The sequence below is a fragment of the Synchiropus splendidus genome, chromosome 12 (genome assembly GCF_027744825.2).
Source record: "Synchiropus splendidus isolate RoL2022-P1 chromosome 12, RoL_Sspl_1.0, whole genome shotgun sequence".
NCBI lineage: Eukaryota > Metazoa > Chordata > Actinopteri > Syngnathiformes > Callionymidae > Synchiropus > Synchiropus splendidus.
The window spans coordinates 3,372,641-3,397,299 of NC_071345.1; the positions used below are offsets into that span (position 1 = coordinate 3,372,641).

The 24,659-nt window shown below is 44.7% G+C and overlaps 1 protein-coding gene across 2 annotated transcripts; it reads left to right on the top strand.

Moving 5' to 3' along the window:
• The first annotated feature begins 4,178 nt into the window (after positions 1 to 4,178).
• dusp10 (dual specificity phosphatase 10) lies at positions 4,179 to 20,633 on the top strand. 2 transcript variants are annotated; one of them, XM_053881393.1, is made up of 4 exons: positions 4,179 to 4,457; positions 5,515 to 6,344; positions 11,189 to 11,548; positions 12,690 to 20,633. In XM_053881393.1, exons 2-4 carry the CDS (start codon positions 5,561 to 5,563, stop codon positions 12,953 to 12,955), a joined length of 1,410 nt encoding a protein of 469 aa, XP_053737368.1. In that variant the 5' UTR covers positions 4,179 to 4,457; positions 5,515 to 5,560; the 3' UTR covers positions 12,956 to 20,633. The 2 variants fall into 2 exon arrangements, with proteins under 2 accessions (XP_053737368.1, XP_053737367.1); XM_053881392.1 differs by having other exon boundaries at positions 4,179 to 4,440.
• The last annotated feature ends 4,026 nt before the right edge of the window (positions 20,634 to 24,659 follow it).

Consider the following 24,659-nt stretch of genomic DNA (forward strand, 5'->3'; position numbering starts at 1 on the left):
TTTTTTATGTGTTCCCTAATCCTCCGTCGTAGATATGTCATTTCACTGTCCGAAACAGTTTAAAAAAAACAGAGGGAAAACCAGATCCATCCAGTTTTGCTCCACCCAGGTCAGGTCGCGGGGGCAGCGGTCGAAGAAAGCAAGCCAACACTGATCACAGATCAGTCCACTGGTGAAAACAGGTGTAAAGAAGTTGTCAAAAACATGCAGATAGAGAGAATTGAATGGGCGACAGCTGGGAGCGATGAGAAGGAGGAACAGACAGAGCCTCAGATGGAGGCATCATGATGACTGATTTTTGGATGGACGGCAGACTGTTAGCTCCAGTCACAGGACGGTAAACACGCCGTCATTTTCGCCGTCAAGTTGCCAGGAGAAGATCGTGATACAGTGTCTTTGGACGGCAGGACGTCTTGAGCCGAGCTGGGAATACAAGAGGTCGGAGGTCAACAGTTTTTGGCAGAGTCTCGCCCCGTCTTTCGCTGGACATGTTGCTTTTCAAGCTGTTGAGCTGCAGTCGTCCCATCTGTGCTGCTCGCTCTTCATTCTCGGTCTTGAAAGAGAATGTATCTCTAAGTTGAATAATTGAAGGGCGACTGGGACGGTGCAGCAGGCGCGTACTTTTCCATACCAGGGAAACATTAATTAGTAAACAGGCACTTTTGTAATTCAAACACTGCCTCGTGGGTCTTTAGCTGCATGAATAAATGCATGACAGCTGGTTTCCACGGTTACATAATATTGAGCTCTTCCTCCGCTGCTGGAAATGTGACACTAGGCGTGCATCGCGGTGAAGACAGGAAGTGGTTTGGGTCCTTCTTCTGCTGCTCTCGCGCTGCTTTTTCCGTTGTGAGCGGAGCAAAACTGTGTCACATCAAAGTTCGGCTAGATCTCATTCGCTTATCTGACACAGGAAAACCACGGCGTCAGTTATTCCGTTCACAACGGGACCGCTGTCATGCTAATGAGCTAAAATCACCCTGAGACTCAGTCTGAAGTCGGGCTTTACACGGACCACAGACCGAGTCGCTGCCTCGAGCTGTTTTTCCCCGTGTGGTGGTCAAATTGGGGGACGTTTTAAAGGTTTCTGTGACCGGTTTAGAGCAGATCATTGTGTCAGTGGTGTGTTGTCATCCTTGTAGACTTCTACTTGAACTGGAGTACTCGGAGAGATGGGAACCAGAGAGAACACACAGTTCATCTCTCGTCCATCAGGATGTCCAATTTAGTGGAGGTTTGTAATCCTACTAAGGAGATCAAAGGAATCTCTACCCCTCCTTTGATGTGTGTGATACAAAAAAAACCCCAAAATTGAATGAAAAATCAAATTAAAAATACGAAAAAAAAGAAAAAAACAGTAAAAAACAAAAATTGAATGAAAAATATATATATGAAAAAATTGTATGTTATTTAGTATTTTAAAATATATATATATGTAAATGAATACATGTATAAAAGAGTATGACGGAAATGCTATATTGTAAATCTAGTTAAAAAGGTGCAAGGTGCAATACTTTGACTCCATCACCGAACCAGGTGCCTCCAGGAGAGTATGGGCCACAGCGATTTCCCCTGAACAAAGCATCGATGGGAACAAGATATTAGCATTAGCAAGGAAGCTAACCATGTTAGCAACTGAGAGTTTCCTATAAATAAACCCTTCTTTCAAGGGCCTTGAATATTTCAACTTTTAGAATCCAAGTGTTAGGGTGGATGACGTCACCAGGTTGTGGTTAAAAGGAAAATGAAGCATTTCTATTTTTAAGTTTCTTGACAATCAGTGGGAGCGACATGCGACCAACATCTGGTTGACAGGAATTTCCACAAACCTCTATTCTGACCTCCACTGACATTTTAGGGGTAGTTTCGCGAACACAAAACAAATACAGTGGAACATTCAATCTAATTCCACAATACACTGTCATTGAAGATGAGACTGATGACTTTAATGGTGAGTAATATTTGTGGTGTCCTGAAAAAAACAGTCTGGGCCCAGCCATAGATAGAATACTATATGCATAAACTTTCCTTTTTCATTCTGAACAGAGCACAAACTTCCACTGGTGGTGATGTATAGGTCTCTGTAACTGTTATAATTCTAATTTCTGCTGCCATATTTAACTTTGACCTTTTGCGCTAACAACAGGGCGACGTATGGTTTCAAAGTGAAACCGAAACACGTTTTTTTCGTCCTCCTCAACCTTTCTGAAACCTTCTTTCCACCGCCGTGCTTTTTGATTTGACTCATTGAAACCAACGTGCGGCTATTTTGGTTTGCTCACTCAGTCATTCTTGGAAATGGCATGACTTTCTGCTAACTGAAATGAGCCGCGTTGTTCCAGGACTGGAGTCAATGGCAAACGCTGACATCAGCTCGGCAAACATTTGGCCAAACGAAAGCAGTCGCACCGGCAGAACCGGTCGCTCTCATAACGCCTGGTGCCGAGCTTGATGTTTGATATTGAAACCGATCTGTTGTTAGACGCCGCGAGCTATCAATGCTAATGCTTGTTGCTAGTCAGGACTCCTTTTCAAACCCAGTGAGTCAGTTTCCACTTGTTTTCTTTCACACTTACATTTACCAATATAAATATTTTTCATTTAATTAAAAATATTTATGAGGGATCATTAACTAATCTTAAACAGACTTCGGCATTTATTGTTTATTATTTTTATTATTATTTCAAACATTAAAAATATCGATTCAATGTGTGAATGTGATACAATAACATGAATGATCGTTTGAGTGTAAATAAGCAGAGAAAAGTAACCCAGAAACAATTGCGTCTTTGTGAAAAAAGACAAACCAAAGACAAGATTTAAAAAATAAAAATAAGTGACAAGACCATGGTAGTTTTGCCAGTTTCAACTGAAGAGAAACTGTAGTTCTGGAATTCCGAACGTGTCAGAGCTTTGATCTGATGTGTCCATTTATAAATAACAGCTCTAATAATAGACGCCACAATCAACACTGCATTGTTTCTGCAGCGACGTGGACCCGCAGAAGGGCTGCGATTATATTTGGAGACGGCGAGGTCAACGTGGACAGTTGCTCTAGGAAGTTGGCAATGACACCCACTTCTGATTTCAGTGTTGATCAGGAGTTAGTGACTGAAAAGTCAAGCTGGAAAGAGGAATATAACAAGAAATGATCGTGTGCTTAAAGAGGGTGGGAGGTTCATTTCCAGCTGGCTCCGGACGTGGAGGGGTTCGACCTCATCTGAGCAGCTGGGAACATACAGAACTGTGCCATCTCAAACAGAAGAAAGGAAAACCTCAAAGCACTGAACTTCACGCATCACATTTCTCCTGGGTTTTCAGATGTTTGGGTTTTCTGGTGTCCAAGTGTGTTGAGCCGCGTCAAGCGTCCCACTCTTTGTTTTGTTTATTGTTGGTTCCAAACACAGCACCACAGTGGTTTCAATGTTCTCATTTAAACATTACTGTCTTTAGATTCTTCCAGCAGTAGTTCAACATACCAGTTCAAGAACATGTTAGTAAGAACTTCTAGTATAGCCAGTACTCTAATGCAGCTCTGTGAAGCTCTCTAGTTGTCTTCACGTGATACAGTAATTCCCTTTTTATCACTCTAAATCATCATTCTTGTTCTTGTCTAAAAATGTTTTTTTTACACTTATTATTCCAAAAGTATTCATGTGCATTTTGAAAACCCCTTATTTTTCTTTAGTCAATGTTTGTTAAGTGAACAAGACAACCAAAACAACTTTTTATTTTATTGTTTTTATTGCCCAAATTAAACAGGCTTTTACGAACATGCTCATTATAATGTCAAATCACAGTACAGGTATATGTATAAGTATCAGAACCATATAAATGAAAATGACAATAACAATAATAAAAAAGAAATTACAAAACAAATAAATTAATGCATAAAACCAGATATAAAATAAAATACATACATATATTAACATATACACATTAATGCTAGGGGTGAAATGTTTTAAATGAAGATTTTAAATTAGGAGCAAGCAGTTATTAATTTTTGTGCTTTTTGTTTGGTGGAATTGAAATACTGGACAACTTACAGAACTTGAACGCACCGCGGTGACTTCCGCGAGCCCCCCGGAGAGCCTTCTGATAGGCTGCCAGTGACATCATCCGACTACGTAGGCGACGCCTCTTAAAGCGACAGCGCCCTCCTGCTCCACCTCCCGGTCCGGCCGGTCCCTCCCTCAAACTGGGCCGGACCTCACCGTACAAACCCGACCGGATTCGTCCTGAATGAAGTCTCGGCATTGGCTCCGCCGTGCGTCAATTGCGCTGCGCGACTTGTGGAGGCTGGCTGGACTTCCTTCAATATTATTTCTAGCAGCAAAAGTACGAAAGAAATGTTGCCCACATGATCCCCGGCAGCGGGACGGAGTGAATGGAGGCTGCGCCGTCCGCGAGCGGAGAGACTCGTCCGTCTGCGACCAGCCGGTGAGCACCAATCCACGGCAAGTTTGGAATGTCAGGCGCAAGTTCGTATTTAAAATGCAGTCATGGGCATGTGTATAATTCATGACAGCGTCCTGCTGCAACCATTTTGAGCGGATGAATGTTTTATTAGAGCCGCAATGTTGTGATTTTTAAATTCATTTTTTTGAAGCGGCTTTGACTGGGAATAAGAGCGTGTTGTTTGGTGATTTGTTCCCCGTTCATTCGCTCCGGTCGTCAGCTCGGGGCTCATCACATTCCCATCACGTCCTCATGCCGGTTTCCTCAATGAATGTGGTGATGAATGATCGTGCACCGTGCTCGGCTCGGCTCTTTACATAAGAAGCCACACGCTCCCAACATGCTCCGGCCAAAGCGACCTGCCTCCCCGCTGGAGCCCATGTGGGGGAGAGCAGAAAACTGCGGCGCTGATGCAGTATTTTATCTTCTTTGGCAGAGCCTCTGCTTGTGGTCACAGACTTGGCAGAGTTGGCCACAGTGTGGAATTCATATCTGGAGGCTGATCCCTCTCTCTGATCATGATTCACAACCACCGTGTCACACTTTGGTTTCTCCTCTAAGTTGGGTGTTGCCAGAGCTAATATTTGGCCTCGGCGGTGGTTTTGGAGTTGAGATCAGACAGTGATAGCAGCCTCTCGAGGTCTCTCTCTGCTCAAGTCCCGAGCTGAGATGTTAAGTGGCATCATAATGGAGGTCATGTTCATGTAGAATTCAGGGAAGCGTGTTGCGTTCGAGGCCCATCATTCAAATTACATAAGAGCTGATGGTATCATCAAGGTGGCGGAGCTTTGGTGAAGAGCCTTTTCTGTCCGGCTTCTGATTCTCTTTCCAGCGTTGACTCATGTCAAGGTTCGCATGTTGGTTTTCCTCCAGTTGACCAAAGCTCCAGTTGTTGATGGCATTCTTGTACATGCACAGAGCCACCAGCGGGGGCACTATAGCGCCACTCTTGTTTGGAAGTTCTCCTTGTCAGTTAGCTTCAGTTTTGACCAGTCGATTCCAGGATTTAAAGCCGGCTACCTTCACCACGTAAGTCTTCTCCTCTGGTCTTCGCAGAGCGGGGTGTTGAGTTCTCCAAAGACGTCCATCCCTCGGTGTCCCCATGCCTCCAACTCCCCTTGACGACAGAATTGTGGTGGCGTTGCCAAGGCCGATTCGACCTCAGGAACTGCAACTGCGCCTGGACACCAGCTACCTGGACTCCATCACCAGCAGCAGCAGTGACAAGTCGGTGATCAGCACTACTGTGGTGAAGATTCGGGCGACGGCCAATCTTGTGACGTATATGCCCTCATCCAAGGGCTCCACGCGCTCCTTGTCGTGTGGATGCAGCAGCGCCAGCTGCTGTTCGGTCACCACCTACGAGAAGGACAGCCCGAGCCTCAACCACAGCCCGGTGAGCGCCAGCAGCCCCAACCTCAGCTATGCCGGCCCGCCCACGCCCATGCTGGGCAACCATGAGGCCTACAGCGCCGCCACTCTGGCCTCAGGCACGCCCAAGGTCCTCTCCTCCGTCAGGCTCATCCACCCCAACGAGCTGGCCAAGCGGATGACCTGCTGCCCCATGGGCCACCCGCTGGGTCCCCTGCCGGTCATCATCGACTGCCGGCCCTTCATGGAGTACAACAAGAGCCACATCCGGGGCGCGGTGCACATCAACTGCTCGGACAAGATCAGCCGACGGCGGCTGCAGCAGGGCAAAATCACTGTGCTGGACCTCATCTCCTGCCGCGAAGCCAAGGACTCCTTCAAGGGCATTTTCTCCAAAGACATCGTGGTTTACGACGAGAGCACGGCGGAGCCCAACAGGCTGAGCGCTTCTCAGCCGCTTCAGGTGGTGCTGGACTCTCTGAGGAGGGAGGGCAAGGACCCCATCATCCTCAAAGGTAGGAGCGCGTGCGTGTTGAGCGGAGGGGGCCATGAGGTGTGGCAGTTCATTTTCAGTGGGAGTGAGTCGAGCGTGGAGGGAGTCTGTGTCAACTCTGTTAATCACTGTTTGTTACTGGCTCACTGCAATTGCACAGTCGCACATCGCCAATTCTCTACTGCACTCATTACTGTTTAGCAAATACAGTCAGCCTTCTGTCAACAGCAGCGCCGTCCCACAACAACCTCGAATCCCTTTAAAAATCTTTGAAAGGACAAAGGAGAGGGTCAGGTGACTCCTCGTCATGTGACCTGTAATTGGATCAATGAAGAAGAGCACTTTTGTGATCTGCCTTCAAACCTTTGTATTTTTGGCTTATATTTTTTTGTGACCCAGTTTTCATTTTAAATGTATTTTTGGACACATTTACTGAAATATAATGTATAATGTAATTTGTATTTTCTAATAATTTTCACATTCATTTTTTTTGCTCCCAATGAAGTCAGTTTTTGTATTTTAATTGTATTTATTTTTTTCCATTTTGCAAAAACAAAGGATAATATGAGTCAAATAACTTTTTTATAAATTGATTTTTTGCCAACATTTCAATTTCAGTATATTATTATATTAAATATTGGATATTGTTTTTCTTCCCTTCCTTATTCAAGGTCTGAACAACTATCTACAGATTGCCCATGTATATATCCATAAAAGTATTGATGTATTATCAATAACTCCCAAGTATGAGGGCTGATCATGTTGTTTGCTGATTTATTTGCTTTATCTGATTATTCACTCAATATTCCAGTAGTTTTTATTGCAACATCACGAGTTTTCAAGTCATTTTTAAAGCTTTCATCGAACAATCTTCACCCGGAGGACAACGTCCTCTCTTGTTTACTGATAATATTTCTTGTTTTACGGCCACCACTGTTGTTTTCCTGGTCCGCGGGTGTGTGTGTCCCGAAGTGTGGAGTCGTTTTCACAGGTATAGCGAAGTGTCAGATGTAAACACACCAAGGCTTGTGTGACACCGCCGAGCGTTTGCAGGCAGCAGCTGTTGGGTCCGACTGTTGAGATCACAGTCCCCGAGTCGCTGCCGTGTTTTCTATCTTTGGTGTTGGGAGCTGTGCCGGGGGCCGGGCTGCCGGTGCTTTTTAGTCTGTCACCGAGTTACAAATTGTAGCAGTGAGATCACTGCGTTTGAATTATTGCAGCCTCCTATTTTAGCTCGGCTCTAAAGCAGCAGGAAGAAAACGCTTCTAACGTTACAAATCCATCCGAAAACGAGGCTTGTGTCTCGACCTAAATTCAACTTGGGCTCATGCTCCTTCCACGCTAGCTTCAAACCAAGTGGCGTGAAACCACCTGACGTAGTTTAGAGGCCGCGCATGTGCGTGAGGCAACACGGCGGTGGATGTGTCAGTCAGGTTCTTTATTTACGGAGGATTAAGATCAAATAAGGGAAAGTTCTTCTGATGCTCCCACGCAGGCTGAACGCCCTCTTGTCCGGTGGTTCTCATTGGCTCAGTAACATGGGAGTCCAACCCACATCCTGGCTTCACTCAGTCACAAGACGTGTTTGTCAAACACTTGCTATGGGGGTTGTGGTGTTTTCTTCTCATTCTGGAGGCTGTTAGCATGTAGCCATTAGCATGGCGTCCACCTCACTGCTAGTAGCCACGTCATCCTTGTCACAATCAAAGTGACCTTGTGGACGATCGTTTGAGTTGTCGTACACAGCAAGGTTAGGACATAGTGATCTTGTCAGCTCTAAATCGTGCGAATGGTCTCATGGTGCCTGCTACAATGTCCACATCGCAGTTTGCATTAACTTTTTTTGTTGAACAATACGATGCAGTTGGAGAAGAAGTCCAATATACACAATATTACAGAACCTCTACTCACTGTTGACACTCCGAGCTGCCATCTTGGATTACAAACTTGGGGTGGTAAGAATTCTGTCACATTTCCAACTGAGAAATCTGGGGTCCAGCGACATCATCGGGGGGTGGAGTAGAAATTTCCCGGTTCCGAGGACAAGTGGAACAGGTTAGCGCATCTCATCTCAAAACTCAAGCAAGATGATGGTCATCCATGACGTGAGTCCCGATGTTCAAAAATGGAAAACGCTTAGAGCATGAAGGCAACTTGAAGTTCTGGAGGTTTTAGTTTTCAAGCTTTCAACGTCAGCACCCTGTTTAGACTAGTAGAGAATTGTTTTTTGTTAGCTGAGTCTGAGGTGTGCCATCTAGTGGGCAAATCGGGAACGGCCAAAAGAAGCGGGATTCTACTGGCTACAGAAGTACAGTGGGCTGACTGAAAAGCTTGACGGCCATTTGTGGGCCACGGGCCGCAGTTTGCCTCGGTTAATTCCTGGTTCAACTCACAGATGCTGCTTTTGAGGTATAGAAAGTTGAAGCGATGCTTGTCGTGCTTAACAGTGGGTGTAACAGCGACACTCCAGGACGCCACTGACAATCTAACCTTTATGCTACCACGGTATGTTCGTTCATGCACCTCACAGCAGAATTTTCTTTGAAACAATGTCTCTGACTTCGGCCATAAATAAAGCCTCAACTGTCAGATGCTTTCTAAATCTTCCTCTGCTGAATTCTTCATGTCAAAAGTGTGTTTCTAAGCAGCAGAAGTAGGCACACATGTTCGAGTCCTGCTCAATAATTCACCGCTACTCCATTACTTGCTCGGTTACTACCAGCTGTCAGTCAGGATTTATTGTAACATCGGCGTCATGTGAGAGTCGTCTCAAGGGGAAACAGAACTTTGCTGTCACGGCTGCGTGCGGGGAGACGTTGGACACTATTTCATCTGACAGAATTACCATGGCAACATGTGTTTGGAGGTTCAAGGGCGGCTGGTTTCTATTTACGTTTTGATAGTTTGGAGTGCAGCAGGAGGTGACGACTGTGTTTTGGATAGGAGGCAGAGACGAATGCTAGCATCAAGTGAAGCTACTAAATTGATACGTCGTCACTCTGGTAACTCTCAGGGATTCCTGCCACTAACTTCCTGCTTCACAGGAAGTCACTACCAAGTTAGCTACCAGCTTATGGGTTAAAGTCCATTAACTCTGGGTTTGGATGAGCTGAACTTTCTCTAGGTGGATACTGCTGTTACGTCACGCTATCTTACAGTAGAACACCTGCCCATGTCTTAGCAAGGACCCGATTGTTGTGGCCCTTTGTTTCAGCCTCTCCTAGCTAGAAAACGGGCCATCACTTTCCTGATTCCATACCATCATGACTTGACTTTACAAAGTCACTTGCTCCTCCGGAACATGTTGTGTTTTCACTTCCTCGTCCTCCGTGAGGTCAAGACAATGCGGCAGGAACCCGTCCGGCGACGTCAGGCCGTGATTTACTTCGTGTTTTCATCCGAGAGATAATTAAACACGGTCGCGCTCGGCTGATTCCATCGCTCACAAATGTGCTGCTTCTGAGAATTTGCCGTTTTCCTGCCGAGAGTCCACTGATAACGCTTAATTGTGCGGGCGCTCCAAACACGGCGATTCATTAAAAAAATACCACTCATCATCAGAAACTCTTTATCTTTCACCGTATGGGAGATTCGTATCTCTTCCTGTCAGGTGAACGCTGCGACGCAGAAGCAACTTTTCCCAGTGTTTGTCGGAGTATTGTTAGCATCTAATCGACCATATTTCTTTGCGACAGCTTGCAGTGCCATTGAGGTACTGTTGTCAATTCAATGCTTTTTTTCTCTTGTGCATTAATAATTTGTATTTTTAATAGAAAGAAAATGAAGAGCTGGGATTGGCTAGTGTTGATTCGGTGCCACGTTTGCGTGAATTTACAAACAAACTAGAATAGACTTGATGTGGTCAGTTTTACGAAAGATGAGACTGAAAAAACAACGCTATGAGTGTCATCTCAGCGTGGCTGGATTGTTCTGCCTAGTGGCGAGACGCGGGCACTGCAGGGAAAAGGCTGAAAGAATGAAGTTCCCGGGCAGAATGTGAGGAGTCACAGGTCATAACTTGGTGCGCGATTGGATGGAGTTATGAGGTGCACTAATGTCAAGGGAGAAAAAGAAGTGTGAAGACAAAATTTGGGCCGCAGGCAGACACCACAAGATTAGTCTGGTGGGGCGGATCAAAAGGTCAACGGGACCAATATGGCCCACGGCTGGTCATGGTTGCACTTCATTAATTGTATAGTGAGTTTTGTGGCTCATTTCTTTAACTTTGCAGTATTTGTGGTAAATTTACTGAGTAACAAAAGCATCTTTTATACTGTGACATGTATTAAGATTAGAGTTCAGTAAATCAGTGTAAAATAAATGTCAATTAACAGGTAAAAGGACATCAATTTAAAGAACGATGACTGAGATTTTGACGGCTGATAACTGTTTTTATTGCTTCTTAAATGAATTGAAAATACGTTTGGTTCGAGAGAGTCGATCTCAGGTTACGTTCCCAACTGAATTCAACTGTGAGTGAAACGTCTGGACCTAATGGTCGGAAGAGTTTGTTTTTATTTGACGGTTAAAGTTTGTGGAGGGTCGATGAGCTGGTGAGAGAACATTGACCGGTGGGGATTGAAAGCTTTGCCTTCTGGCTCTTTCCGTCCGCGCAGCGAGGGGAAGCGAACACGCGTTCCCTAATCGTCGATCTGTTTCACTCCACGCTGCTCTGCAGGGAGGTCGATGGAATATTGACGACCTCCAGTCAAACCGCTTAGGATGCTATCACTTGGGTCAGCAAGTTTAAAAGCTCTTAAAAGATCAGAAGTCAGTGTCCTGCATCAGCTGTGACACAATCAGCCTGGAGGTCGTCCGGAGGGCGCTGAAGCCTCTGAATCAATGGCCTGTGTCTGATGTCCGCAGGGGGTCTGAGCTGCTTCAGGCAGAACCATGAGAACCTGTGCGAGCACTCGCTGCACCTCCACGAAGGTCTGGACTCGGGTGCTGCTGCTGGACCGCTACCTCACGCCTTACCTTCCACGCCGGACATCGAGAATGCAGAGCTGACGCCGATCCTCCCGGCCCTCTACCTGGGCAACGAGCACGACGCCGAGGACCTGCACCTGCTGCGGCGCTACAACATCGGCTACATCCTGAACGTGACCACCCACCTGCCGCTGTACCACTACGACACGGGCTACTTCATCTACAAGCGGCTGCCTGCTACGGACAGCAACAAGCAGAACCTGCGGCAGTACTTCGAGGAGGCGTTTGAGTTCATCGGTATGACAGACCACACTCTGTGGAAGGTGTTTAGTGACCCAAATAACAAGGCCTGGTGATTCAGGAGGACAGCTAGACAAACGCAAACCACCGGAGAAGGAAAGGAATCTAGAAGAAGTGGTAGATTTCAGGGCGAAAAAGCTAGTCTGGCACACAATCGCTGGCGTCTCATGAACTTGGGGTGAACCAACAATGGGTAGATGTCATGTAGAGCAGGGGTTCTTGACCCACCTTTCCCAGAACAACTGGGCCCGGGAACCATTCAAGTAATAGAACTGAGTCATGACTCTTGATTTCACTTGTGATCAACAACCATATTTATTCTACTTACATGTAAACAAACAAAAACCTTGTGAAATGACATGAAAGTATGTGATCATTGCAAATATATTTGTCTTCGAAAAGCCATCAAATTTACTAAAGAAAAAAAGAAAAAAATACACAATGCAAACTGCAGAGAAAATTGGGAAAAAAGGAATAAAATTCTGAATGAAATAAATATAATAAATCCATGTCTAAATATCGTCAAATAAAAATAGTATATTTTATTTCAACTCCAAAGAAGATATAAGTAAAGTGTAAAAGAAAGAATCGCCTTAAAATGTTCTGATTAATTTAATAACTGCTTCAACAGGTGCTTTCATGAACAGTTTTAACTGTTCATGAAAATCATTTTTTTTCTTCAAGAACTTCTCCATAGTTGTTAGCTATCACAGATTTGCAACTGTCAAGTCAATTCATGACTCACTACTGCCACCATACGTGGCTCATGTATTTAAACTGAGCGTCTCGCGGCCCTCACGGCCCAAAGGTGTGAAACATAAGACTTTGAGAGGCCCTCTATGAGGCGCTCGCGGCCCAAACACGGCCCGTTGACCATCCTACTTCTGACGCCAATTGTCATGGTGAAAGCTAGAAAGCATAGGAACCTATTTTACGGTGCATCTAGGGAGACAACATTCAACCCATCCTCCCATGGCGTCATATATTAACCCGTCTTCACTTTACGTGCTGGCCGCAGCGTCAGCGTCAATATATGACGCTATGGAAGGATGGGTTGCAACATCAACTGCTCCTCAGACCATATTGTTGTGTGATAATTCGGACGTCCAGAAGTCTCACGTGCATCTACTCTTTTCAGAGGAAGCACACCAAGCAGGTATGGGGCTCCTGATCCACTGCCAGGCCGGCGTCTCCCGCTCCGCCACCATCGTCATCGCCTACCTGATGAAGCACACGTGGATGACGATGACGGACGCCTACAAGTTTGTGAAAACCCGACGGCCCATCATCTCCCCCAACCTCAACTTCATGGGTCAGCTCTTGGAGTTTGAGGAAGACCTCAACAACGGAGTCACGCCACGGATCCTCACACCAAAGCTGAGCGGCGTCGAGACCCTGGTGTGACCGGCTCAAGGGCACTTTTTGATTCTCCTCATGCTGTGCGGAGCACCAGGTTAGTGGTTGCCAAAAAAATAAAAAAATCCCCACTGTTTGGACACGACAGACCCGCCGGAGACTCTGACACGTTTTTGTTTTTTGGAAGCTTTGGAGAAGATACTGTGTTCTCTGAGGGAGAAGCGCTCCAGCTCCCACTGTGGCACACGGGTCAGGTCGCAGAGACGGGAAAACAAAAAGACAGTCTGGCGTGTTAACCTTCTATTTTTATACATGTGACCATGAAAAGCCTGCGGAGGCTTACTGTGCAATAATCGGAGAGTGGAATGCAAATCTTTATCTGTATATATTGAGAACAAATGAAGTGAACAGTTCCACCTCCTCGCCGAAAATGTTGATGTAGTTACTGTCACGGTTATTTTCATGCTGGAGGCTTTTCTATGTTGTTTGACATGCCCCACCCCCCACGCTTGTTTTTACTCCAGCGCTGTCGGTTGAAAGGTAGCGCCATGAAATGCTAAATTGTGATTGTAGAGGGCGTAACATGACTGATGCTAACGGCTAACAGAAGTTGCAAAAATGATCATTTTCTTTGTGCGTGCTAAAGAACCACTGAGCTTCATTGAGCTCTGAACAAACATTTGTGTGTGGGTGGTGAGTTCGGGTTTTCTTTCCCTGCTTTATACATTTTTGCCTGATGCTAACAATGATAATCAACCAAGCTTCATGAATGTTTGTTTAATTATTATCATTATTTTTTAATCATTAGCATCTTTTGTAACACGTTCCACAAAAAATGCATCTACAAAATGTAATTAAAGATAGAATTTTTCATGTTGCAAAGAAATTAGCTGCTAAAAGCCTAGCGTCGCTTAAACTGTAATGGACTTGATTTACAGAGAGGAACTTCACTAACTGGGAAACATAGAAAACTTTACGCGGCCACCCAAAAATCTCAGTAAAAGAAGAAGAAAGAAAACATCACAATGCTAATGTGACACAACAGCAATTTAATGAGCTAATGCTAGCCTTCTGATGAAAACAAAAAAGAAAGACAGCTACATTAAAATACTTTTAACAATGTCTATAGCAATGATATTATTCAAACATATTCAGCTATGTAAACAACAATATTTAACTAATATCGCTAGTCCTTTGTTGTGGCATTTAGCGCTGTGCTAATATACACTTATGTTCTGATCATAAATGCATTTTTGCCATGTTTTAACACACACAAATCTCTGAATTTTTTCCTCTCTGCCACCGGGGAAAAACCAAGCTAGCCATTCGTAACCAAGAGAAGCTGTGTTACTTTGCGACTACAGACCGCCCTAATATAAAGACGAGTGTAAACAGACGTACTTGCTGCAGAAACAAAACATTGTAAACAGGGCTTCTTGCTTTATTTCCTGTCGATATTTTCCGAGGCAGCTTCGTGTTTTCCGTCACCTCCCGTCGACAGTAGCAGGTTTTCAAACCGACACATTTTCTGGCTGAGCCTGTCCCTGCTGTTGACCCTTGGGTAAAGTGAGCTGGTTGCTGTCACGTGCTGTTTTAGTGCCTCTATCAATGCCTTAATTCGTGTGTCACCACTGGGCCTGAGCATTGTTCATCACGTGCAGCCGCAGGCTAGATTCACGCGCGGACTTCGGAAAACACACAACGCAGCGACAGATTTCAAAACTGGGTTTGTTGACACATTCAGCAAAACCTCCTTGCGGCATTTTAAAGCAGGAATATACTTAGTAGCTGAAAAACAAAATCATGACAACAACATTAGCTTTGCATGGTAGCACTTTAGCCAACTAGCTTCTTCCTTGATTGACTTTGACTTTTACCATGGAATAAATGAGTGCAGGAATGAACTCAAAAGTAAGGGTTCATTGGCTAACTGCGACCTGATCCCAGACTCACACCAAATGAGGTCGTGGTTAGCGCCGGAACAAAGCGGTGACTCACAGTAGAAGCAGTTTTATGTGTGGAGGTGGGAGGCGGCGCACGTTGTCAGTTTCCTCAAACACGTCAGATTTGCGAACCGCAGTAATGACTACGCATTTAAAGAGACCAAAACAAGTGAAGTGATACTCCCATTATTGTTGTGAGTCGGGGTTTAGCTTAGCAAATATTTGTCGCACTACTGAAGCGATGTTACGGATATAAGTCCATCATCACAATGAACTACGAAGCCATAACCAGCAAATGATGAAGTTGGAGAGTAGTTAAAGTCGTTTGTACAAAAACTGTGTTTGTACCGAAAACATTTACGATGTCTTTTCTACTTGGCCATGTAGCTTCGCATAGTGTCGAAGAATTAGATTGCTACCTTTGGATCCATACGACTTGTTGCTTGGTACTATTTCAAGTCAACAATAACTTGACTATAATGGTGCCTCCAGTTGCGTTCTGAACTGGGAAATTCCCAGTTACGCCCCCTGGTGTGGCAAGTGGGAGATTCCTCACAACCCTGTCTCTGCAATCCAAGATGGCTTCCCTGAATGTGGACAGGACGTTGAAGTTTAGAATAATTGAAATACTCCAAAAAAAACAAACAAACATGGACTGCAGAATTGCGTTTCCTCTTCATGTGGCGGGTTTTCTACACGCTAACACAGCACATTTATCAAAAGTCTGCTGATATCTTGGCACACGTGAGATGAGCTTTCATAGACTATTTCTCTTTTCCGATTTCCTTTACTGGAATGGACTGAACTCGGCTATGAGGAAACTGTCACTTCCGAGGAAACTGAAACGCAACATAAAGTCACAGGTACTGTATTTACATTTCGGAACGTTAGCGTTAGGTGTAAGTCACTTTCCTTGTAATAACGCCTGACAGAATAGTTTTTCAAATCGGTTTACAAAAGCTAATTTAAGAGAGGCTTCTTCGTTTAGCTTCTCAACGTTCGACACCACTGCGATGACACACAAGATACTACTTGAGTATTCCACCAGAGGGCGCCCAAACTAATGGAAGCTAGTTAGCGAACAGTACTGCTCAAGATATCTTGAATCCGTTTACTCAATTCTCTCTTTGCGACACATGAATTAGCATGAGAAGCTAGTACTTTAAAACTGTAGCGATTATAGCTAACCATTTTGTCCTCTTGAATTGTGAAGCATAGGCAAGTACGCTATTGTCACCATTTTGTGTTATCAGGGCTAGCTAAAAGTTTTGCTGACTCATGTTGGTTAAAACAGACAATTCTGTTGGGTAGAAAAGTTAGGTCAAACAAGACACACTGCAGGGTTTGTTGTCTTTCTTCAGGTGGTGTTGGTGTAATAAGTGCGCAGGGTTTTGTCGAGACAAACAAGTTTTGTTAACATCCCGTCGTGTTCTTGTGCGCTCGATACCAGCGCCGCAGCTTCGACTTCACCACAGTCACTGCTGGAGTGGGCTTGGACTCCACTTGTCCGAGGGCCGTCGGAGGTCTTTGAAGCCGTCGAGGACTTCAGTTGGAGCTGAAACATAAATCCCTTTGAAAAAGCCGCTAATGTCGAACAGCTTTTTTTTTCTTCTCTTTGTTTGTTCTTCTGTCTGTCTGCTCCACATGAAAGTGAAAAACAGGGCTAATGATTTCAACGCTTTTCAAACCCTGATCTCTAAAGACGGTGGGATAATGAAACCGTGAGCAACACTGAGGAATCTGCGCCGTCCTTCATCACACATCCAGCCTGATTTACTTCCTCTTCCTTCGCTGGGTTCTGAAGAACAGATACTCAGATCAAACTCTGCTTTACAGTTCCCAAATCATCACTCTTGACTTGATATTGAATAAGTTACTATCACAAATTCATTCATTTATCCCACGCGTCTAAACCTAATCTGTCATCAGGTCGTGGGGGCAGCAGCCCGAGTCAAGAGGGCCAGACTGCCCTGAGCTGTTAGGAGGTCAACTGAGCCTTCTCCACGACATGGTGTGGAGAAATCTTTTATCCTGTTCTCTCTGTGAGTCACATGACCGCGGCATCGCAAAAGTGGAAGTTTATTTTCATGATAAAAGACGTAACCGTTTCCACATCTGTGAATCAGGCCGGGTGTGTTTCTGCGCGAGCGACCACCATCGAAACTCCATGAAGTTGGAAACACTCCATGCTATGCAAATGTAACCACGGATGTTGATTTATTTCCGCATGTCTGCAGCCGTTCCCTCACTTCTGTTGCCGTCGACTGGTGCTTCGAACGATATATTTGATATTAGTACTGCGTTTGTATTCAGTAAAAGACAGAAAAAAAAGCTGAGCCAATGTATATTTCTGAGATGTTGTGGGACCTGCTGGTTCTGTTTGTGACCGTGCATTACTCTGGTGGGACTCTAAAGCATGTGTGTGATTCGGGGGCTGCTGGGGGACCCGGCAGTCGTCATGGTGCTGTCAGTCTCTCCTGTAGAAGTCACAGCTCTGAGGCCTCCAGGTCTGTTCTCTTCATTTGTATCAGACGATGTGCACTCTTTACCTGCAAGTCTCTGCGTTGGGCTCAGAGGCTCCAGTTCTGTGTGTCTGTACTCCAAGTATAAACAGTATGGAAATATATATATATATATATATCTATTTTCTTTGAATGCATATATTCATTACTATTTTTGCACTGACCTACGGACAAATGGATTTATTTTTTCCACAAAGGTGCTACTCTGACGGAGGCCTTCTTCTCCCACACCTTGTTGCATGACGCGAGGAAGTAACCCTCAGCAGGTTTTTGTCATCCTTCCGATTGAAGCACTGTCATTTTGTAAACCCGACTCGTGAGCTTTCAAATAAACAAGGAGGCTTCTGGTGGCTGTGGGGTCCTTGATGGTCTTTGTGATGATGTCATCATTCTGCGTCGGCAGGTGCGGAGACTTTGCAACCAAAAATATCTGATTTTGCGCGAGATTGAAAAAAAAAATAATGCGGGGAAAGTTGCGATCATTTATGGATCTGGAACGTGATGATGGGAAATAAGGGCTTTTGCAAATTTGCTAGTGTCAGTTTTTAGCCTAAAATATGAGTATTTAAAGAACACCCACTCAAAATAAATAAATGAATGTACAGGGCCAATAATTCTGTGACTAGTTCCGGGCCGACAGCGGGTAGTGAGCGCTCCTTGTTTTATTACAGAGCTCCTCACCAGGGCGGAGACTGACTGACGTTTGGATGGGCGGAGTCTGAAAGTTGGAAAGTGTCAGAAATAGCCTGGAGAGAGATGGATCTGGCGGTCAGCCATGTTTGTTTACGTCCGTCCCGTATAGTGTTCGGGTCACGATGCACATTTCAATACTGGGGATTTGGACATTTAGGAATGGATTCAGGATCCTTCTTGTCCGAATTGCGACCCCCTGCAGCAATATTTGTGTGACATCGCACATGACTTCATCCCAACGAGGAGGGACTATGATGCCGCACATGCTGTGAGGGGGGGGCAATAGGAGAGTCAAGTGGAATTGGCGGGAAAGTTGCAGAGCTCACGGGGATTGCAACATCACCATCTCCTGACAAAGTATGGAAAAAAATGTTTCTCTTCCGATGCACTGTTGATACACAATACAAAAACCGCAAACTCTTAAAAAAAACATTTCCGATACTGACAAATGACAAATACATGAGTCACAGAAAAACATTTTTATTAACCTGACAAACTTGCAACAGCTAACGCTGTTAGCCGCGGCTAATGGCCAATAAGAAAAGAACTAGGGTTTTTTCAGCGGCATGCTAAAGGTGGCTAGCGCGGACCACAGTAGTAGCTCTTACTGCAGTAGCGATACCGTGGCCAATTTGTATCGCATCCGGATGCAACGTTTAAGTATCACTCGATGAGCAGAGGACGCCTCGATCATGTGACCTTCTGCCAAATTCCTGCTTCTCTTTGGCTGCAAACCAACAAACATCAGCGCGCTACAATTAAGCGGCTCAGTGAGAGCTAAACAAGTGTCTATTAAAAAGCGCTGTGACATTTAGCGGCGCTCTTGAGCGCAGACTCGTCTGGTTCCACTGAACCGTGCGTGACATAGCTGCCGGACTTCTGGGCCTAAATTTACTCCCACTGCGTCGGCCGTGGCTTTTGGGCGGCTGTGTGTGAGCGGATGCGTTGGGAGGCGCGCCGCGGGGTCAAGATCCCTCCACAGGGACCAAAATAGTTCTGAGCGTTGTTTCTAATTACGAGTGATGAGCGCCCCGCCTCATTAATCCTTTCCTATCAGCGGTGGCAGGCGGGCAGCACCAGAATAGCTCGGGTCTCATGGACGTATTAGGCAAAGCCGGCGGCGAGGAGGGCCCGCCGTGTTCCTCCTGGTCGGCAGGTGGGGTCATCCCTCAGTCTGGATCTACATTTTCTTCTTCTCTTTCTCGCGGTTTTTACTCCGAGTTAGTCAACTTGTTCTCCATCTGTCACTGCTAACTTCAGTGTTTTTAGAGGTGTTGCATTCAGGGGCAGCTAAATATGTCGGGCATTTCAGCTCCATGTCATAATCGACGCCAATCAGGGTGAACACATTTGTGTACCTCAAAGTCTCTTAGCTGGAGGACAGCTTCGGCAAATTCCCAGCAACAAAGGGTGTCAGAAGTGGGATGTCTATTCAAGATTTGAGATTCAAGATGCGTTTATTTGTCATTTTTGCATCCTCGCAATTGGCAAAGTGTTTGTATTGAGAAGTGCAAAATGTTACAAAATGAAGAGCCTCAAATCGACTCATGAACTTGAGTCAGTTTAGTGAGTCACCAAACATCTCAATGAGTCTATCAAAGAATCCAGGAAGAAGTTTAGTGTGCATTAAGGCTTGTTTTGATGATGTGACGAAGCCTCGCCGTACCATGTGACTGTTTCACGAAGTGATTCGTGCAACGACTGAAGCAGCTACGAAGCTCTTTGGTCTGCCACGTTATCATGGAACACGCAAAGCCTTGGCCGATGCCTTCAACCATTTGGATGAGAGGCTTCATGAAGCTTCACTGAACCATGTGTTTGACTGAGGATCTTGTTGAGTTCCAGAGGTTTCCTCCTCCCACCTGCTGCTCCTCACCTGTCCATCTGAAGCTGGGCACAGCCTGTTCAGTTTGGGAGGAGTCACCTCCCTGGAGCTGCTGAAACCTCCAGACGACATTCCACCTCTGCCCCCTTTATCCATGGTTTCTCCCTCCCCCAGCCCCTCTCCCCGACACATTAAGGGTCTGAGTCTGGTGTTTTTAATTCGGCGGGATGATGTAACGCACATCAACCTGCAGCGACTGGCCCCTCCAGCCTCGCTGCCTCTGCACGCATGTGTGAGTCGTGGAGAGTCAAACCAGGCCAGTTATCAAACCAACGTATCTGGAGCAGAAGAAAAGAAGAGATGGAGCAGCGACTGACTCCGGGATGCCGGTTTGGAGCGTCACCGCAGGACCGGCCAGCGGCCATGTTTGTCCCCGACCAGCAGCTGTGAGGTCGGTTAGAGGCTGGAATCAAACATGTAAATCTCTCTTGCTTTCAAATATTGAAATAGTACTTTATTTTTTCATCTATTCCTTCGGCATGCCACTATGTTCCTGTGGTGTCTAGCTGTCCGTATAATGATCTGCTGATTTCTGCTCCCATTATTTACATCAGACATATAGTTATTCATTTGATATCTAATATATATATATATTTTTTATTTCTTGTAAATTATGTGTAATGTAAATAATTTTCACTGGTTTAGAAAAATAATTATTTTTTATTATTTTTTTTAAATAATGATATTATTTTTGGTGTGTATTTTCCGCATTATTTTATAGCCACAAAACATATTTTTTAAAATCATATTTACATTTTATATTGTTGGATTTCTTTTATTTTCTTAATATATAATATGATAAAAAAAATATTATTTTCCCTTTCTTTTGGTTTTATAAGCCATTATTTAGTCTTTTTATACTATTCTATATTATTTTTGTAAATATTTTTTTTCCAAAGGTTCTATTTTTTATTGTGGTATTTAATATTTTATTTTGAAAAATACATTTCACGTTGTACAGAATGGAATAATTTCTTTTGCATTTTTTTAAATTATTGTATTTATGATAGTATTTATTAATTTTATTACTCTGCATCATTTTTCAGCAGTTTTTGCAGTATTTTTCATTTTACTAGTAAAGTACGTATCAACAAAATGAAAAAATATGGATATAGTATGAGGTGAATGAGTGAGTGAAATCATCAAAACAAGTGAAAGATCACATCTAAACACGATGCAAAGCAAACGTGTGACTCAAGTAATTGTACTTTCTCTGAACACTGGGTCACATGATCTCCGACTGCGGCTGCTCGTGGCTCTGATCTTTGTGTAGCTGCGACAGTGAGCCGCAGCCTGTTGGTACAGTTCCTGGTACATGTTGCTCCACAGCGCGGCATATGGCCGGCTGTCATCACACTGTGCTGTCAGCTTGCAGCTGAAACACAGAGAGACTTGAGAACGTGTGCCACGAGCGATGGGACAATCTGCGAGCTCGTGGAGTCAGCGGCTCCTCGGATTCCTCATCGGCGTCCGTCATGCGCCTCCCGTGACGCTGCCCTCTCTCCTCTCGTGTGTGAAGCCGAGCGTGACCTCACGCTTCCTTAGTCCATCTTCGCCGCTCGGCTTCCTCCTATCTCCTCCCTCCGTGTTATGCTCTCACGTGGAAGGCCGCGGCTCTTTGACAGCAGCAGTGGCTGGTGGCAGGAGAGGCTTGAAACAAGAGCAGCGACCGGTCGCAGCGACATGAACGTGTCTGTGGAGCTCCTCCTGAAAAGCCTCCAGTCCTTCAGACCTTCAGCTCCGTCCTGCTGTGTCACATGATCTGCTGTGGATGGAAGATCCTCTCCAGTGGTGCTGCACCGCCCCAGCAGGACACCATCCTGGTGGTCTCCCTGCCCTCCACATCAGAAGGTCTCTCTCAGCTTTCCTCCTCTGGGCCCTTCCTCGTCGCGTCCACCTCGCTACTTGTGTCATACTTCTGTTATGTTCTGATGACGACTCCTTGAGCAGGAACTGCTTCCTGTCTTGTAGTTTCAAGAGGAATGAGTGGACTGAACAGAAGTCCTCTTCGACAGGAAGCCCTCTGTTGGACACCAGTGGCACTGCATTTGTAAAACTTGTAAAGTAGAAAGTTTTCGATTAGGCTGCCTTTATTCTTCCCACCATCATTTAGTATAATTTGTTTATTTATTTAGATTAGACTAGATGTGTTATAATTCAGTGATTCAATTTAATATTTTCTCATTTTAATAATTTTACTCCCCTTGCTATAATTTTCTTTGCTGGTAAAAATAATGTTTTTCTTTCATTTATTTTGTGTGATTTTCTTCTTACATTTCTTCTTCATGATAATTGTTTTGGGCCATTCTCTTGTTACATATTTTTCGTTTAAAATATATTTTGTGTTTTATTTAGTTTCTTCTTTTATTTTATTTTATGAATCAATGTTCCAATATCCAATAGTGGGAAATTATAATAGAAATTGTATGTTTAGTACTTGTTTTCTAAACAAATAAATAATACTGAACTACTAATACTTACCTATATCTACTACTACTTATAATACTGATAATAATTCATTCATTTTATTTGATTATTTATTAATATTATTTTATTATTGATTGTGAAGACAGTATAATAATTCTACTATATAATGTATAATATTTTCTTTAGAATAATTCCTTTCACAATAGTTCTAAAATTATTCTAAAATTCTAAATTATTTATTTTGCTTTTTCAACAATAAACAACAATTTGTATAGTAGTTTTACATTTAAATTTAATTCCTTCTTAAAAAAAAGAAAAAAAAAGAAACTTGAAAAGTTTCCAAAAATAACTTTATTTATTTATTTATTTATATTTCTAAACATTTGTCCAGCAATCGTTCACAGATCAAAGAGTCAGGAAAATTGCATGACTCCATTAATATATGCCAAAAAAGTTACTCTACAGTAGCAGTAGCTTGTGTTATGTTCGCCCCGCCCCTGGACACGCCCTCATTGGGAAGCCCTAGTCCATTCCCAGAGCTGGTCCGGCCCAGGTAGGTTCACGACCAGATTGTCCTCCTCCGCTCCCCTTCACCACTCCGGTGTGAAAAGTTCACATCCCTAAATAACAGTGCCGGGGCTGTAATGAGCCCGTGACCTTTCAGCCCAGCATGCAGGGGGCGCACACGCACTCCTCATAGCTCCTGCTAACTAAATGAGCTTGTCACCACGCGCGGACAGAGAGTGGAGCTGGCATCCTGGACTCTCTCCACACGCAGCAGGTGAAACCGGATCGCTGCATCAATGACAGCTGCGGACTTTAATAAAGCAGCGGCTCAGTCACAGGTCGCCGCCCCAAAACCCATCCGCTACTGAAATGCAGTTCTTTTCTTCACTGGCTCCAAGGACGCTCACGTATCAGGCTGGGTGCCGGACAAAGGTAGATGTTTTCCATGGTAACTGCAACTCAAGCCTTCGTCCTTGGAGCGCTGCTGTCTCACGGCCTCACGTTTACTTCACTGCAGCGGAAGAGATGCGGCTGTTGAACAGAGAATGGAGCTCTGCTCAACTTGGTTCTGAACAGCTTGGACGAAGGGGACTTCAGCGCTGAAGGATGGTTCACCAGTGAGGCTTCAGAGATGGAGATGCAGCCTGGGAGAGGCACCGTCCTCTCCACGTCGCACTTGTGCCTTGTACCTTAGCGGAGGTGACGGCCCTCTGGGTACTCAGCACACACACACACACACACACACAGCTGCAGACACATTCTGAACTCATCAGGTGACTCCCTCCTCCTCCTCCTCCAGCGTCTGTCTTCCCTCACCTGTGTCCTGATGGTCAACAGTGGTGTGCAGATGCTGACTTCACTGTCTCCCTAAGTCCCAGTGGCTCGACACACGGCTCCATTTCTCACCTTCCAGCCGTGTGTTTAGAGCAGAACAGAGATGGGGGTCGGCGGTCGTCACTCCCCTGTTGAGCGATCGAACTGGAACAGACAACGTTATCTTATCAGATTCTGCCTTCAAAGGAAATGTGCTCTGCTCAGCTGGGAAACACACCACCCCACGACAAACGCTGAGCTGCCTCATTTGCGGGTGTAGAAGTGACTTTGAGCTTCCCGCTTCTCTTCAGGCCTTTTATTTATTTATTTATTTATTACTCAGGATGAAAATGAAAAAAAAAAAAGCAGAGCTGAATCAGGAGTTTTATAAATAGACTGAGATAACAGAACTGTGCTGCTCAGTGAAGCTGCTGAAGCTCCCTGCAGCCACGCGCACACGCGCACACGCGCACGGGGGACTGCGATCGAAAGACTTTGCTGCCCCCTCGTGGTCAATGTATCAATTGCAATTTAGTCGTCCAGATGGATCAAATCGGCATTTGTCCCAGCAAGCAAGGGTGACGCGGTTGCTCCTTGAGTTACCTGAGTTGATAATCTCTGCATAAATATGATGTAAATATGAATGGATTAATTGATCGGCGGGGTTGAGTGTTCAAGTGGATTGTTTTTACGCGATATTGAACACCAACATTCCTGTGCACTTCTGTATTTGCTGCCAAAGGCTGCATTTCAATTGACTTCTGGAGAGTCTTGTCTACTTCTGTTGGACTCCTCTTTCTTCTTTTATTATTATTATTATTATTATTGTTATTGTTATTATTATTATTAACATATTTTTACGCCTGGTTGTCCCACTGCTTTGTGAGAGCTGAAACCTGACAGAACATCTCCATGTTTACTGTTCAAACGTGTGGAAAGTTCACATGAGCTGATCAAGCTAC

Coding starts and splice junctions, on each gene's coding strand:
- dusp10 (XM_053881393.1), top strand. CDS start 5,561: ATGCCTCCAACTCCCCTTGACGACAGAATTGTGGTGGCGTTGCCAAGG. Junction 6,345..11,188: donor GGACCCCATCATCCTCAAAG/GTAGGAGCGCGT, acceptor TGATGTCCGCAG/GGGGTCTGAGCTGCTTCAGG. Junction 11,549..12,689: donor GGAGGCGTTTGAGTTCATCG/GTATGACAGACC, acceptor TACTCTTTTCAG/AGGAAGCACACCAAGCAGGT.